Here is a 17,500-nt window from a genome sequence, read left to right on the forward strand (position 1 = left end):
CTCTGTGCCCACCTGACTGCAGTGCCATGCTCCTCAGCTCCTCCGTGCCCCCCTGACTGCAGTGCCATGCTCCTGAGCTCCTCTGTGCCCCCCTGACTGCAGTGCCATGCTCCTCAGCTCCTCTGTGCCCCCCTGACTGCAGTGCCATGCTCCTCAGCTCCTCTGTGCCACCTGACTGCAGTGCCATGCTCCTCAGCTCCTCTGTGCCCCCCTGACTGCAGTGCCATGCTCCTCAGCTCCTCTGTGCCCCCCTGATTGCAGTGCCATGCTCCTCAGCTCCTCTGTGCCCCCTGACTGCAGTGCCATGCTCCTCAGCTCCTCCGTGCCCCCTTGATTGCAGTGCCATGCTCCTCAGCTCCTCTCCTCTTTGTGTTCCCAGGCTGTGCGTTCCTCACATACTGTGCCCGTGAGTCGGCGCTGAAGGCCCAGAGCGCGCTGCACGAGCAGAAGACCCTGCCTGGGGTGAGTGGAGCACCTTCATTATTGATGACTGATCGGTTGGTTATTGATTGATTCACTGCCGGCTGCTAGCTGGGTCTTTGTAAAGCACACAGAGAGGTATGGTAAAGCCTATCTGAAAACATAGCAAACCAGGGTAACGTACTGTAGCGCACAACACCGGGAGAGAGAGAGAGAGAGAGAGAGCGGTGAGAGAGGGGCAGATGGCTCTGTCCTGATTGGGATCCTTTCAGCCTTTGTAATCTTTCAGCTCCTGTTTGTTTTGTTGTGTTGCAGAGCTGTACTGTTTATATTGAACTGAGGGGAGGGGAGGGAAAAGAAGAGGAGAGGAGAGATGAAAAGAGAGGAGAGGAGAGATGAGAAGAGAGGAGAGGCGAGAGGGGAGAGAAGGGGAGAGTAGAGAGGGGAAAGGAGAGAGGGGAGAGATGAGAGAGATGAGAGGAGTGGAGAGAGGGGAGAGTAGAGAGGGGAAAGGAGAGAGGGGAGAGAGAGGAGAGAGAGGAGAGGAGTGTGGGGAGAGACAGATGTCTTTATCACAGTTCACAGATTGCCCCCCCCCACTCATCGACACAATAAAATTCTACTTTTGTTTGTTTTCATTCCAACCCCTCCCTCCCCCCTCCCCCCTCCCCACTCCTATTCATCCCCTAGATTATTCATTCATTCATTCATTCATTCATTCATTCATTCATTCATTCACTCGTACTTTAAGCCAAGCTGCTGTTTGTTTGGGGGGTTCTGTTTCAAGCAGGTTGCTGGGCAGAAAATCCTTTTTTTTTAAATGCACAGAGAAGATAATGAACCAGCCCCTTCTCAAAGTTTACTGCTTTAGTATCCCTTTTGGTAAAAACCAGGAATGGATCACACTGCTGTGCAGCAGGAGTCTCATTCCCCTCCCTGTAGATAGATAGATAGTCGTTGGTTGAAGGAGGTTTTTAGCTGATTTTATAGACAGTGACAGTATATTGGTGGTAGGAGTGGGCTATTCAGACAGATACATAGATCAGGGATGGAAATAAGACTCCTATTGCACAGCAAGTTTCACCCATTCCAGTGTGTCTAGCTAACAAGCTCAGGTGTGTCTTATTATTAAACTCGTAGTGAAACCAGGACTGAATCACACTGCTCTTAGAATTACTATAGAGCTGCTGCAAGCTGGTAGCACTGCCATTATGGGCTGGCAGGAAAAAGGGCTGTATCGGTGCTCCAGCGGTTAAAGAAAAGGGGTCTTGATACCAGGAGGTTCAAATCCCAGATCCCAGCTCAGCCACTGACTCCCTGTGTGTGTGTGTGTGTGTGCGTGTGTGTGCGTGTGTGTGTGTGTGTATGTGTGCGTGTGTGTGTGTGCGTGCGTGCTTGCGTGCGTGCGTGCTTGCGTGCGTGCGTGTGTGTGTGTGTGCGCGTGCGTGCCTGCGTGTGTGTGTGTGACCCTGAGCAAGTCACTGAACCTCCTTGTGCTCCATCCTTCGGATGAGACGTAAAACAAACGAGCTCCTATTGGAAGTGACTCTGCAGCAGCAGCAGCAGTTGGTGATGATGCATAGTTCACCCCTCTAGTCTCTGTAAGTCGCTTTGGATAAAAGCGTCTGCTGAATGACTCATTAATAATAATAATAATAATAATAATAATAATAATAATAATAATAATAATAATAATAATAATAATCACAAGGCGATCACAATAATAATAATCCTGCTGATTAATAGATGGAGAGAAGTCTGGCAGAAAACCCGCCTCATGAAAGTGAACAAGAAAGGAGGGGGGGGGGGGGGAGGAAGGACTGGCTTTCTCCTGTTGCTAGGAGACAGCGGAGCAGGAGATGCTGGGTTGCTAGGCAGTGACCAGCGCTGCGTTCTGTTTTTTCAATGCCCGGCTGTAAGAGGCTGCTGCTGCTGCTGCTGCTGGTGAAATTATTATTTTTTTGGGGCTTGAAATGACAAAAAAAAAAAAAAAAATCAAAAAGGAATTAAAACAAAATAAAGGCGGTTTTTATATCACTCTCCACCCGGTAATCCTTTAAAAACAACTCAGGTTTGATCCCTCTCTCTCTCTCTCTCTCTCTCTCCCTCCTTTATGTCAGTCTCACATAACAATGTTATCTCCTGTGGAGGGGAGTGAGAGAAGGGGGGAGGGAGTGAGAGAAGCGGGAGTGAGTGGGGAGTGAGAGAAGAATCCCCACCCGCACATCCTATCGGGACGTGTGCATTGTATATAATGATAGTGCTAGCTAATGCACTTATCCTGTCCTTCCTGTCAGAATGCTTTACTTTACATATCTGTGGCAGAACGACGATGTCTGAGCTGCCTGTAGAAAACGGGGCTACACCACTGACTGTGACATCATATCATAGTGCGTGTGTCAGCGTGTGCGTGTGCGTGTGTCATTGTGTGTGCGTGTGTCAGTGTGCGTGTGTCAGTGTGTGTGTGTCAGTGTGTGTGTGTGTGTCAGTGTGCGTGCGTGTGTCAGGGTGTGTGTGTGTGTGTCAGTGTGAGTGTGTCAGTGTGTGTGTGTGCGTGTGTCAGTGTGAGTGTGTCAGGGTGTTAGTAGGGGGTTGTGAGGATAGAGACAGATCAGATTTGATTGGATAATCCTCAGGTTTAGCGTCGGGTAATCCCAACTGAAAGGAGCTGGGCATTAGTGGAGGAGGGATGAGAGAGAGAGAGAGAGAGAGAGAGAGAGAGAGAGAGAGCTGTTATAGAAATATATCTGTTCTGTTTATAAAGCAACGTTTCTATAAAATCAGATTACAGCCAATCCCACTGTGGCATTAAAGACCTATTTATATTGAATTTGAATTGAGAGAGGGAGGGGGGAGAGAGGGAGATGAAAAGCAAAAACAGTGTCTATTTTTGGCAGACAGCGTGAGTGTGTGTGTGTGTGCGTGCGTGCGGGGGAGGGGGGCGTGTGTCTGCTTCAGTATCAGAATCAGTGTGCGGGGGGGGTGTCTCTGTGAGTGTGTGTGTGTCTGCTTCAGTATCAGAATCAGTGTGCGGGGGGGGTGTCTCTGTGAGTGTGTGTGTGTCTGCTTCAGTATCAGAATCAGTGTGTGTGTGCGTGCGGGGGCGGGGAGGAGAGGGGGGGCGTGTGTCTGCTTCAGTATCAGAATCAGTGTGTGTGTGCGTGCGGGGGTGGGGAGGAGAGGGGGGGCGTGTGTCTGCTTCAGTATCAGAATCAGTGTGCGGGGGGGGTGTCTCTGTGAGTGTGTGTGTGTCTGCTTCAGTATCAGAATCAGTGTGTGTGTGCGTGCGGGGGCAGGGAGGAGAGGGGGGGCGTGTGTCTGCTTCAGTATCAGAATCAGTGTGTGTGTGCGTGCGGGGGCGGGGAGGAGAGGGGGGGGCGTGTGCAGTACAGATGGTTTCTGTTAATTAAAGCGCTGCTGGAAAGTCAGTAATTGGGAGTTAATCCTCTTGTGAGACCCGGGGGGGGGGGAGGGGGGGGGGGGTGGTTGAGATAAAAAAAAAAAAACTACACCTACTCTACCTACTCTACCTGCCACACACACACACACACACACAGACTGTAGACACATAAGCAGACCGACAAACACAAATGAAACGCACACAGACAGAAGCACACTCACGTAAAGACACAAACGCACACAGAGACACACGCAGTGGAAGAATGAGTTCCCCCCTCTCTCTCTGTCTCTGTCTCTCTCCCCTCTCGCTCTCTCTCTGTCTCTGTCTCTCTCTCTCTCTCTCTCTGCTCCATTTCTTCTGCTGGGGTGATCTCCAGAAAGGAGAGTAAGGAGTATATATATATATATATATATTCATGTGCTCACGATCCTCTGGGACTCAGACATGCTTCCCTGTTAACTCTTCGCATTCCGACTGTCTTTGTGTTCAACTGTTTTTAGGCGTCTCGTTCAAAAAAGGGAGACCCTGTCTCTGTCTGTCTGTCTGCCTGCCTCTGTCTCTCTGTCTGTGTGTCTCTCTGTCTGTCTGCCTGTCTGTCTATCTGTGTGTCCGCCTCGCTGTCTGTCTGTCTGTCAGTTGGCCTGCCTGCCTCTGTCTCTCTGTGTGTCTGTCTCTGTCTGTGTGTCTGTCTCTCTGTCTGCCTTTCTGTCTCTCTGTCTCTTGGTCTGCCTCTCTGTCTCTCGGTCTCTCTCCCTCTCTGTCTCTCGGTCTCTCTGTCTCTCTCTCTCTCTGTCTCTCTGCCTCTCTGTCTCTCTGTCTCTCTCCCTCTCTGTCTCTCTGTCTCTCTCTCTCTCTGTCTCTCGGTCTCTCGGTCTGTCTCTCACTCTACATGGTAAACACAGCTGCCTGGTTCTGCACCCATCGTTCCTCTCTGTATTGTTATTTTGTAGTAGTAGTTTGGGTTTCAGATTCATGCTGGTGTGTGTTTCAGACGTGTCACCAGGACGTTACTATCAGGGTTTTTTTTTTTGTTGTTGTTCTTTTACTCTTTGATGTTGTATCTGTTTTCATGACTGTCTTAACTGCCCTGTTTGAAGGATCTCTTTCATGCCGTTGATTTGATGTTATTTCTGTCCGTCTTCTCTTGCCAGGACCCCCCCCCCCCCCCCCCCTTGATAATGAGAAGTTTATCTCCAGAGTCCAAGCCTGGTTAAATAAATACGTTTGCATTTGAATTTGAGAGACGCTGCTGCTATCAGCAGAACAGCCGGAATGAAATCCGTGTTGTTTAAATATAGCCCTTGATCTGCTGCTCTGGGAATCTCAGCGCTATTCACCTCCTGGTTTGTGTACGGGAGAGAGGAGCCCGTTGCCCTCGGCAACCCGCATCCTTTTTTTTTTTTTTTTTTTTTTGTTTGTTTACCCGGAGGTAGCCGGTGATGTCAGCACCGTTTCCTGGGCAACCGAATGTGATAAGTGAGGGAGAGTAGGCGGTTGCCAGGTAACATAAACTGCAGTCGCCATGACAACCCAGCATCTGCTCGAGTTCTGTTTTTTTGTAGGAAAAGATTCTCTGTTTAGCTTTCTTATCTGTTATTTATACCTATAATAATAATAATAATAATAATAATAATAATAATAATAATAATAATAATAATAATAATGAAGTTTAGAAAAGGAAATGTACACTGTATGGGTGTGAGAGAGAGAGAGAGAGAGTATGTTGTGTAAAGTGTATAAATATATTTGTGTGTCTGTCTCTATATGTTTGTATGTGTCTGTGTACATGTGTGTGCATATCTGTATGTGTGTATATATTTGTGTGTATATTAGTGTGTATATGTGTGTGCATATATGTATATTTGGTGTATCTCTGTTTATCAGTATCTGTGTGTATGTGTGTGTGTGTATATCTGTCTATCAGTCTGTATATGTGTGTGTATATGTCTATCAGTATCTGTGTGTATCTCTATCAGTATCTGTGTGTATCTCTATCTATCAGTATCTGTGTGTATCTCTATCAGTATCTGTGTGTATCTCTATCTATCAGTATCTGTGTGTATCTCTATCAGTATCTGTGTGTATCTCTATCAGTATCTGTGTGTATCTCTATCTATCAGTATCTGTGTGTATCTCTATCTATCAGTATCTGTGTGTATCTCTATCAGTATCTGTGTGTATCTCTATCAGTATCTGTGTGTATCTCTATCAGTATCTGTGTGTATCTCTATCAGTATCTGTGTGTATCTCTATCAGTATCTGTGTGTATCTCTATCAGTTTCTGTGTGTATCTCTATCAGTATCTGTGTGTATCTCTATCTATCAGTATCTGTGTGTATCTCTATCAGTATCTGTGTGTATCTCTATCAGTATCTGTGTGTATCTCTATCTATCAGTATCTGTGTGTATCTCTATCAGTATCTGTGTGTATCTCTATCAGTATCTGTGTGTATCTCTATCAGTATCTATGTGTATCTCTATCAGTATCTGTGTGTATCTCTATCAGTATCTGTGTGTATCTCTATCAGTATCTGTGTGTATCTCTATCTATCAGTATCTGTGTGTATCTCTATCTATCAGTATCTGTGTGTATCTCTATCAGTATCTGTGTGTATCTCTATCAGTATCTGTGTGTATCTCTATCAGTATCTGTGTGTATCTCTGTCTATCAGTATCTGTGTGTATCTCTATCAGTATCTGTGTGTATCTCTGTCTATCAGTATCTGTGTGTATCTCTATCAGTATCTGTGTGTATCTCTATCTATCAGTATCTGTGTGTATCTCTATCAGTATCTGTGTGTATCTCTATCTATCAGTATCTGTGTGTATCTCTATCTATCAGTATCTGTGTGTATCTCTATCAGTATCTGTGTGTATCTCTATCTATCAGTATCTGTGTGTATCTCTATCTATCAGTATCTGTGTGTATCTCTATCAGTATCTGTGTGTATCTCTATCAGTATCTGTGTGTATCTCTATCTATCAGTATCTGTGTGTATCTCTATCTATCAGTATCTGTGTGTATCTCTATCTATCAGTATCTGTGTGTATCTCTATCAGTATCTGTGTGTATCTCTATCAGTATCTGTGTGTATCTCTATCTATCAGTATCTGTGTGTATCTCTATCAGTATCTGTGTGTATCTCTATCTATCAGTATCTGTGTGTATCTCTATCTATCAGTATCTGTGTGTATCTCTATCAGTATCTGTGTGTATCTCTATCTATCAGTATCTGTGTGTATCTCTGTCTATCAGTATCTGTGTGTATCTCTATCAGTATCTGTGTGTATCTCTATCTATCAGTATCTGTGTGTATCTCTATCTATCAGTATCTGTGTGTATCTCTATCAGTATCTGTGTGTATCTCTATCTATCAGTATCTGTGTGTATCTCTATCAGTATCTGTGTGTATCTCTATCAGTATCTATGTGTATCTCTATCAGTATCTGTGTGTATCTCTATCAGTATCTGTGTGTATCTCTATCAGTATCTGTGTGTATCTCTATCAGTATCTGTGTGTATCTCTATCTATCAGTATCTGTGTGTATCTCTATCAGTATCTGTGTGTATCTCTATCAGTATCTGTGTGTATCTCTATCAGTATCTGTGTGTATCTCTATCTATCAGTATCTGTGTGTATCTCTATCAGTATCTATGTGTATCTCTTTCAGTATCTGTGTGTATCTCTATCAGTATCTGTGTGTATCTCTATCTATCAGTATCTGTGTGTATCTCTATCTATCAGTATCTGTGTGTATCTCTATCAGTATCTGTGTGTATCTCTATCTATCAGTATCTGTGTGTATCTCTATCAGTATCTGTGTGTATCTCTATCTATCAGTATCTGTGTGTATCTCTATCAGTATCTGTGTGTATCTCTATCTATCAGTATCTGTGTGTATCTCTATCAGTATCTGTGTGTATCTCTATCTATCAGTATCTGTGTGTATCTCTATCAGTATCTATGTGTATCTCTATCAGTATCTGTGTGTATCTCTATCTATCAGTATCTGTGTGTATCTCTATCAGTATCTGTGTGTATCTCTGTCTATCAGTATCTGTGTGTATCTCTATCAGTATCTATGTGTATCTCTATCAGTATCTGTGTGTATCTCTATCTATCAGTATCTGTGTGTATCTCTATCAGTATCTGTGTGTATCTCTGTCTATCAGTATCTGTGTGTATCTCTATCAGTATCTGTGTGTATCTCTGTCTATCAGTATCTGTGTGTATCTCTATCTATCAGTATCTATGTGTATCTCTATCAGTATCTGTGTGTATCTCTATCTATCAGTATCTGTGTGTATCTCTATCAGTATCTGTGTGTATCTCTGTCTATCAGTATCTGTGTGTATCTCTATCAGTATCTGTGTGTATCTCTGTCTATCAGTATCTGTGTGTATCTCTATCTATCAGTATCTGTGTGTATCTCTATCTATCAGTATCTGTGTGTATCTCTATCAGTATCTGTGTGTATCTCTATCAGTATCTGTGTGTATCTCTATCAGTATCTGTGTGTATCTCTATCTATCAGTATCTGTGTGTATCTCTATCAGTATCTGTGTGTATCTCTGTCTATCAGTATCTGTGTGTATCTCTATCAGTATCTGTGTGTATCTCTATCAGTATCTGTGTGTATCTCTATCAGTATCTGTGTGTATCTCTATCTATCAGTATCTGTGTGTATCTCTATCTATCAGTATCTGTGTGTATCTCTATCAGTATCTGTGTGTATCTCTATCAGTATCTGTGTGTATCTCTATCTATCAGTATCTGTGTGTATCTCTATCAGTATCTGTGTGTATCTCTATCTATCAGTATCTGTGTGTATCTCTATCAGTATCTGTGTGTATCTCTATCTATCAGTATCTGTGTGTATCTCTATCAGTATCTGTGTGTATCTCTATCTATCAGTATCTGTGTGTATCTCTATCTATCAGTATCTGTGTGTATCTCTATCTATCAGTATCTGTGTGTATCTCTATCAGTATCTGTGTGTATCTCTATCAGTATCTGTGTGTATCTCTATCTATCAGTATCTGTGTGTATCTCTATCAGTATCTGTGTGTATCTCTGTCTATCAGTATCTGTGTGTATCTCTATCTATCAGTATCTGTGTGTATCTCTATCAGTATCTGTGTGTATCTCTGTCTATCAGTATCTGTGTGTATCTCTATCAGTATCTGTGTGTATCTCTGTCTATCAGTATCTGTGTGTATCTCTGTCTATCAGTATCTGTGTGTATCTCTATCTATCAGTATCTGTGTGTATCTCTATCAGTATCTGTGTGTATCTCTGTCTATCAGTATCTGTGTGTATCTGGGGATGTTTTCTGTGTCTCTGGAATGGTATGTCCCTGGTGCTGCAGTGGTTGCCACGGCAATGGCAGATCCCGCTAACAACTTGGCAGGAGAGCGGAAAGATGCAGGCCTGGTTACCATGCCGACAGGAGCTCCGTGTAAAATGAGATCTGAACCCCCCGCTTCAGTGGAGAGAGACCTTTAGAGAGGAGGGGGGGGGGAAGTAGAGACAGGGAGAAATAGACCATCTCTGCGTTCATCACTTCAAAATACTGATTCCAATGGAAATGGAACCATCGCTACTGCAGTGCCACTGTCTGTCTGTCTGTCTGTCTGTCTGTCTGTCTGTCTGTCTGAGAGGAAGAGGGCTAATTGCTCCTGCTGTGCTCAATCAATACCAGCACGCTCAGGCGGACTGCCGCTAATCAATATCCTGATTAAACAAACTGTAAGTGCGGCCGCTGATTAATTAACAGCTTCGTTAATCTACTGGACGTTCCGCTGGTCAGTTTGTAACGGAGCACAGCCGCTATGTGCCTCCCCCTGGCAGACATGACCAGGGCACTCAGGTTCCCACTGTGTGGAGCTGGTTTGCCTTGGCTTGCTATGTTTATTAATATGCTTTACCAGACCTCTCTGTGCTTTACAATGCTTCCCTATGCTTTACCAGACCTCTCTGTGCTTTACAATGCTTCCCTATGCTTTGCCAGACCTCTCTGTGCTTTACAATGCTTCCCTATGCTTTACCAGACCTCTCTGTGCTTTACAATGCTTCCCTATGCTTTACCAGACCTCTCTGTGCTTTACAATGCTTCCCTATGCTTTACCAGGTCTCTCTGTGCTTTACAATGCTTCCCTATGCTTTACCAGACCTCTTTGTGCTTTACAATGCTTCCCTATGCTTTACCAGACCTCCCTACCCCTCTCTGTCTCCTTCTCCCCCTCCCCCCTCTCTCTCATTCCCTCCTTGCCTTGTATCCTCTCTCTGTCTCTCTCAATCCCTCTCTACTTCCCCTCTCTCCCTCCCTCCCTCGTTCAGCCCCAGGTCTTAATCTGCTGTTGTAGATAAATCCTGATCTGACGGAGGCTCCCACTAATCTCCTAAACCAGCCTAGTGCGGAATCCTGAACACACACACACACACACACACTACACTCACTCACACACTACACTCACTCACACACACACACACACACACACACACACACACACACACACAGTAACACTACTAGAATACAATATGAACTAGGATGCTGTGTATAATAATAACACTACTAGAATACAATATGAACTAGGATGCTCTGTATAATAATAACACTACTAGAATACAATATGAACTAGGATGCTATGTATAATAATAACACTACTAGAATACAATATGAACTAGGATGCTATGTATAATAATAACACTGCTAGAATACAATATGAACTAGGATGCTATGTATAATAATAACACTACTAGAATACAATATGAACTAGGATGCTATGTATAATAATAACACTACTAGAATACAATCTGAACTAGGATGCTCTGTATAATAATAACACTACTAGAATACAATCTGAACTAGGATGCTATGTATAATAATAACACTACTAGAATACAATATGAACTAGGATGCTATGTATAATAATAACACTACTAGAATACAATATGAACTAGGATGCTATGTATAATAATAACACTGCTAGAATACAATATGAACTAGGATGCTATGTATAATAATAACACTGCTAGAATACAATATGAACTAGGATGCTCTGTATAATAATAACACTACTAGAATACAATATGAACTAGGATGCTATGTATAATAATAACACTACTAGAATACAATATGAACTAGGATGCTATGTATAATAATAACACTACTAGAATCCAATATGAACTAGGATGCTATGTATAATAATAACACTGCTAGAATACAATATGAACTAGGATGCTATGTATAATAATAACACTACTAGAATACAATATGAACTAGGATGCTATGTATAATAATAACACTGCTAGAATCCAATCTGAACTGGGATGCATGTATTTGTATTCAGTTGCATGTGATTTCCAATGTCCAGTGACTTGTCCTCAATGCCCGGGTGATTATTATTGATGATTATTAGCTGTCAGGTACTCTGGTAGCAGCCTGGTCTCTCACTGCTCCTCTGCCCAGCACACAGTTCAATATATTTCTTTCGAGGGGTGGGAAGCGTTGCACTGGCAGACAGACTCAGGATCTTTTGTATTTTTTTTTCTGTGTTTCAGATGAATCGACCGATCCAAGTGAAGCCAGCAGACAGTGAGAGCAGAGGAGGTAGCAATTCATATTTATATATAAATATTATTATTATTATTATTATTATTATTATTATTATTTATTTCTTAGCAAGGCGACTTACAGTCGTAAACAAAAATACATTTCAAGAATCACAGTACATACATACATATATAGTGATGAAAGTAAGACTCCTATTGCACAGCAGTGTCACCCAGTCCAGGTTTTACTGCTACCAGCTTGATCAGCCCCCAATGTGTCTAGCTAACAAGCTCAGGTGTGTCTTATTATTAAAATCCTAGTGACTGGATCAAACTGCTGTGCAATGGGAGTCTGATTCCCATCCCTGATAAATATTTACGACCAAAATATTTGGCGAATCACACCCATAACACCTATTTTGCTCCAGAAATGTCGGTCCCCTGTTGCAATATACGAAGTATGTGTTGTTAGTGGAATTTGATATTCTTGCCAAAAAAGGTTTTTGTTTTTTTTTCTATGCGTAAAACGCATAATACAAGTCTTGCACATATATGTATGGCTTTACAGAGTATATAATCAGGATCTCTTTGTCCCTGTGCAGTAGCTGGGTACGGAGCACCCTCTGGTGACTTCATGGTGTATTACAGTTTTTACAATACAGTAAAGCCTCAAGTATCGGTCTCTTCTAGTTTCAATAAACACTGATGAAGGCACTGGAGCCCAAACGCTGGTCTGCTTGACTCGGTCTCTTCTAGTTTCAATAACACTGATGAAGGCACTGGAGCCCAAACGCTGGTCTGCTTGACTTGGTCTCTTCTAGTTTCAATAACACTGATGAAGGCACTGGAGCCCAAACGCTGGTCTGCTTGACTCGGTCTCTTCTAGTTTCAATAACACTGATGAAGGCACTGGAGCCCAAACGCTGGTCTGCTTGACTTGGTCTCTTCTAGTTTCAATAACACTGATGAAGGCACTGGAGCCCAAACGCTGGTCTGCTTGACTCGGTCTCTTCTAGTTTCAATAACACTGATGAAGGCACTGGAGCCCAAACGCTGGTCTGCTTGACTTGGTCTCTTCTAGTTTCAATAACACTGATGAAGGCACTGGAGCCCAAACGCTGGTCTGCTTGACTCGGTCTCTTCTAGTTTCAATAACACTGATGAAGGCACTGGAGCCCAAACGCTGGTCTGCTTGACTTGGTCTCTTCTAGTTTCAATAACACTGATGAAGGCACTGGAGCCCAAACGCTGGTCTGCTTGACTTGGTCTCTTCTAGTTTCAATAACACTGATGAAGGCACTGGAGCCCAAACGCTGGTCTACTTGACTCGGTCTCTTCTAGTTTCAATAACACTGATGAAGGCACTGGAGCCCAAACGCTGGTCTGCTTGACTCGGTCTCTTCTAGTTTCAATAATCACACTGATGAAGGCACTGGAGCCCAAACGCTGGTCTACTTGACTCGGTCTCTTCTAGTTTCAATAATAACACTGATGAAGGCACTGGAGCCCAAACGCTGGTCTGCTTGACTCGGTCTCTTCTAGTTTCAATAATAACACTGATGAAGGCACTGGAGCCCAATCGCTGGTCTGCTTGACTTGCACTTATGATTAAAGTTCTCTCTCCCTCTCTCTCTCCCTCCCTCCCTCTCTCCCTCCCTCTCTCTCTCCCTCCCTCTCTCTCTCCCTGGCCCTGCCTGCAGAGGACAGGAAGTTGTTTGTGGGCATGCTGGGTAAGCAGCAGCTGGACGAGGACGTGCGGAAGATGTTTGAGGTGTTCGGCAGCATCGACGAGTGCACGGTGCTGAGGGGGCCCGACGGGACCAGCAAAGGTACTGGGGGAGCTGGGAGACTGGGGAGGAGAACTGGGGGAGCTGGGAGACTGGGGAGGAGAACTGGGGGAGCTGGGAGACTGGGGAGGAGAACTGGGGGAGCTGGGAGACTGGGGAGGAGAACTGGGGGAGCTGGGGGACTGGGGAGGAGAACTGGGGGAGCTGGGAGACTGGGGAGGAGAACTGGGGGAGCTGGGAGACTGGGGAGGAGAACTGGGGGAGCTGGGAGACTGGGGAGGAGAACTGGGGGAGCTGGGGGAGCTGTGGGACTGGGAGAGACTCTTCAGAGTCCGAGCCACTAGATGGAATCTCTTTGGTGACGGTGAAGGGATCTCTTTGGTGTCACTCATCAGTTTATTTTAAATCTCTTTTCTCCCCCCCCCCCTCTCTCTGTCTCTCTCTGACTGTGTATATCTGTCTCTCCCTCTGTCTGTCTGTCTGTCTGTCTGTCTGTCTGTCTGTCTAGGTTGTGCCTTCGTCAAGTACCAGTCGCACGCTGAGGCTCAAGCTGCCATCAATACCCTGCATGGGAGCCGAACCCTACCGGTGAGATCATTGGGAAGGGTATAGTGAGCACACTGGGGTCCCATTCTACCAGCCTCACCCCATTGTAGTGCTATTGAAGATCATTCAGCAAGGGTATAGTGAGCACACTGGGGTCCCATTCTACCAGCCTCACCCCATTGTAGTGCTATTGAAGATCATTCAGGAAGGGTATAGTGAGCACACTGGGGTCCCATTCTACCAGCCTCACCCCATTGCAGTGCTATTGAAGATCATTCAGGAAGGGTATAGTGAGCACTCTGGGGTCCCATTCTCACAGCCTCACCCCATTGCAGTGCTATTGAAGATCATTCAGGAAGGGTATAGTGAGCACACTGGGGTCCCATTCTACCAGCCTCACCCCATTGTAGTGCTATTGAAGATCATTCAGGAAGGGTATAGTGAGCACACTGGGGTCCCATTCTACCAGCCTCACCCCATTGTAGTGCTATTGAAGATCATTCAGGAAGGGTATAGTGAGCACACTGGGGTCCCATTCTACCAGCCTCACCCCATTGTAGTGCTATTGAAGATCATTCAGGAAGGGTATAGCGAGCACACTGGGGTCCCATTCTACCAGCCTCACCCCATTGTAACTGCCCTATGCTTGTGCTGCCATTGCCCCTCAGTGTAGTCCAGCCCCAGTGTTTGCGGATGGCTTGCCCAGGGTGCTGAGGGCTCTGCTCTGTGTGTCTCCAGGGCGCCTCCTCCAGTCTGGTTGTGAAGTTCGCAGACACGGAGAAGGAGAGGGGGCTCCGGCGCATGCAGCAGGTAGCCAATCAGCTGGGCATGTTCACCCCCATGACTCTGCAGTTCGGAGCCTACAGCGCCTACTCACAAGCGGTAAGGGAGGGGCTCCAGCAGCGAGCACAGCCAGCATATCTCGACATAGGGCTCACCCCCACCCTGGTAATTTACTTTATATATACCTTTCTTTACATGTCTTATTACTGCACATGTGTGTATTCTTTTATTACATATATATATATATATATATATATATATATATATATATAATGTATTTCCTTATATATTTTATATTTATTCATTTATTTTCCGTTGTGTAGTTTTCTACATTTTAATAAAAGTCTTACATTTGACATTGATATGTTTTCTTTATTTTTCTATATATATATTATTTTACCTGTTGTGTTGTGATCAGTGGAGCTTGTGCCACATTTCTTATCTAGTTTACATCTGTATATTTATAGTTGATATATTGACCCCACCCCCTCCTCTCTGCCCCCTCCTCATCTTTCTCTCTGCCCCGCCCTCTCATCTTTCTGTCTGCCCCGCCCCCTTCCTCTTTCTCTATGCCCTGCCCCCTCATCTCTGCCCCGCCCCTCATCTCTGCCCCGCCCCCTCCTCTTTCTCTCTGCCCCGCCCCTCCTCTCTGCCCCGCCCCGCACCCTCCTCTCTCCCCACAGTTGATGCAGCAGCAGTCAGCCATGGTGGCGGCTCAGAGTGCCTACCTCAACCCCATGGCTACCATGGCAGCCGTGCAGATGCAGCAGATGGCAGCGCTGAACGCCAACGGCCTGATCGCCACGCCCATCGCCACGCCCCTCGCCCCCTCCTCAGGTAGGCGGGACACTGGGGGTGTACTGGGACAAAACTGAACAGCAAGCGGGCAAAGTGATATCGCAGAAAAAAAAAAAAAGTCTACCAGAAGGAAGCCCTAATAGCCGTACAGTATTTTTACGTTAAGTATCTGGAAAACTACAAAGCGGTGTGTAATTCAATATGTTACCGTCACATTCAATCAATCAATCAATCAGTCAATCAATCAGTCAATCTTTATTTTATATAGCGCCTTTCATATTGGACCACAAAGCGCTTTACAAGATTGTGAGGGACAATGCATCATGCATGAAGCAGAGCAGGTTTCATTTCGACTTTATGAAGCAAAATCAGATCATTCTATAGAGGGATGCAAAACCTTTGGCCAGAGCTGTGCTTAATGTGTAAATAATGTAGCATGATAGATGGAAGCACACAACTGTATCAGAAAAGGGTTAGGGTTAGGGTTAGGGTTAGGGTTAGGGTTAGGTGTAGGGTTCGGGTTAGGGTTAGGGTTAGGTTTAGGTTCAGTGTTGCTCACCCCAGCAAATCTTCCTCACCCTAATCAAAATATCCCTTTCTCCCATTTTCTTAATTTTGTTGCCCCCCAATTTTTAATCCGCGGACGGCCGACGATTTCTCCTGTCTCTCAAACGGGGATGCCTCTCGCTGCAGCGTGGCCAGGTCTGTGTGTTTGAACTTGTGATTTACGTATCCAGCCACTGTCTGCGTGTGTTTCGGTGTGCCAGCATTCACTAGCAGGGAGGGGAGGGAGGGTCAAACCACATTTTACAGACAGCGCTTTGCCGTTTCCCTCGCTTCTGAAAACCATTATTCAATTCAGTGGGGGTCCCCGAGAGTCTCCCCTGGTAAAGGCACGACCACGTGGTGTGCAGGGGGCGTCGCACAGTCAGGGGAGCACAGGGGTCCCCAAGGGTCTCCCCTGGTAAAGGCACGGCCGCGTGGTGTGCAGGAGGAGTCGCATAGTCAGGGGAGCGTAGGGGTTCCCGAGGGTCTCCCCTGGTAAAGGCACGGCCGCGTGGTTTGCAGGGGGAGTCACACAGTCAGGGGAGCGCAGGGGTCCCCGAGGGTCGGTAGCTGTGCTATACTATATATATATAAATAAAGATCTATATTGAATCAATATGCATCTGTTATATTTACTCATAAACAAATTCACTCACCTGTGTGCATGCCTGTGCTTCCCCCACTGCAGTCTGTCCCCCCCGCTCAGTTCAGGTGTCAGTCTCGGCTCACCGCCCCTGTGATTGGTCCATTGCAGGTACGAGCACGCCCCCCACCCTGGCGGCCACGCCCGTGCCTGCCCTGCCGGCGCAGATGGGGGTGAACGGGTACAGCGCTGTGCCGACGCAGCCCAGCGGGCAGGGAGCCTCAGAATCAATCTACAGTAACGGGGTGCACCCCTACCCTGGTGAGAGCTGCCCCTGCACCCACACGGAGGGGAGGGGAGGGGTTGGGGTTTGGTTTGGGGTGGGGTTGGGTTGGGTTGGGTTGGGGTTGGGGTTGGGGTTGGGTTGGGGTTGGGTTGGGGTTGGGTTGGGTTTGGGGTGGGGTTGGGTTGGGTTGGGTTGGGGTTGGGGTTGGGTTGGGGTTGGGTTGGGTTGGGTTCAGTTGGGTTTGGTTTGGGGCTGGGTTGGGTTGGGGTTGGGTTGAGTTGGGTTTGGTTTGGGGTTGGGTTGGGTTGGGTTGGGGTTGGGGTTGGGTTTGGGGTTGAGGTTGGGGTTGGGGTTGAGGTTGGGGTTGGGGTTGAGGTTGGGGTTGGGTTTGGTTTGGGGTTGGGGTTGGTTTGGTTTGGGGTTGGGGTTGGGGTTGAGGTTGGGGTTGGGGTTAGGTTTGGTTTGGTTTGGGTTTGGTTTGGGGTTGGGGTTGGGGTTGAGGTTGGGTTTGGGGTTGAGGTTGGGGTTAGGTTTGGTTTGGGGTTGGGGTTGAGGTTGGGGTTAGGTTTGGTTTGGGGTTGGGGTTGAGGTTGGGGTTAGGTTTGGTTTGGGGTTGGGGTTGGGTTTGGTTTGGGGTTGATGTTGGGGTTGGGGTTGAGGTTGGGGTTGGGGTTGAGGTTGGGGTTGGGGTTGGGTTGAGTTGAGTTGAGTTGGGGTTGGTTTGGGTTGGGGTTGGGGTTGAGGTTGGGGTTGGGGTTGGGGTTGAGGTTGGGGTTGGGTTTGGTTTGGGGTTGG

General features: G+C 45.9%; 1 protein-coding gene across 7 annotated transcripts in view; it reads left to right on the top strand.

Annotated features, from left to right (window-relative positions):
• The window catches only part of LOC117395603 (CUGBP Elav-like family member 3), a 49,719-nt gene that overhangs the window by 21,802 nt on the left and 10,417 nt on the right, over positions 1 to 17,500 (top strand). For 2 of the 7 annotated variants that reach the window (XR_009323579.1, XM_059019825.1), the window contains exons 2-8: positions 380 to 462; positions 11,386 to 11,434; positions 13,077 to 13,205; positions 13,672 to 13,751; positions 14,448 to 14,657; positions 15,176 to 15,329; positions 16,525 to 16,740. Coding sequence is in view for 6 of the 7 variants with exons in the window: in XM_059019825.1 (XP_058875808.1) it covers positions 380 to 462; positions 11,386 to 11,434; positions 13,077 to 13,205; positions 13,672 to 13,751; positions 14,448 to 14,657; positions 15,176 to 15,329; positions 16,525 to 16,740 (921 nt within the window). In the remaining variant the exon portion in view is untranslated. Of the gene's footprint in view, positions 1 to 379; positions 463 to 5,248; positions 5,322 to 11,385; positions 11,435 to 13,076; positions 13,206 to 13,671; positions 13,752 to 14,447; positions 14,658 to 15,175; positions 15,330 to 15,983; positions 15,993 to 16,524; positions 16,741 to 17,500 lie in introns of those variants that run through there. The other 5 variants (XM_059019827.1, XM_059019828.1, XM_059019829.1 and 2 more) reach the window with 5 other exon arrangements.

The sequence above is a fragment of the Acipenser ruthenus genome, unplaced genomic scaffold, assembly GCF_902713425.1.
Source record: "Acipenser ruthenus unplaced genomic scaffold, fAciRut3.2 maternal haplotype, whole genome shotgun sequence".
Classification (NCBI taxonomy): Eukaryota; Metazoa; Chordata; class Actinopteri; order Acipenseriformes; family Acipenseridae; genus Acipenser; species Acipenser ruthenus.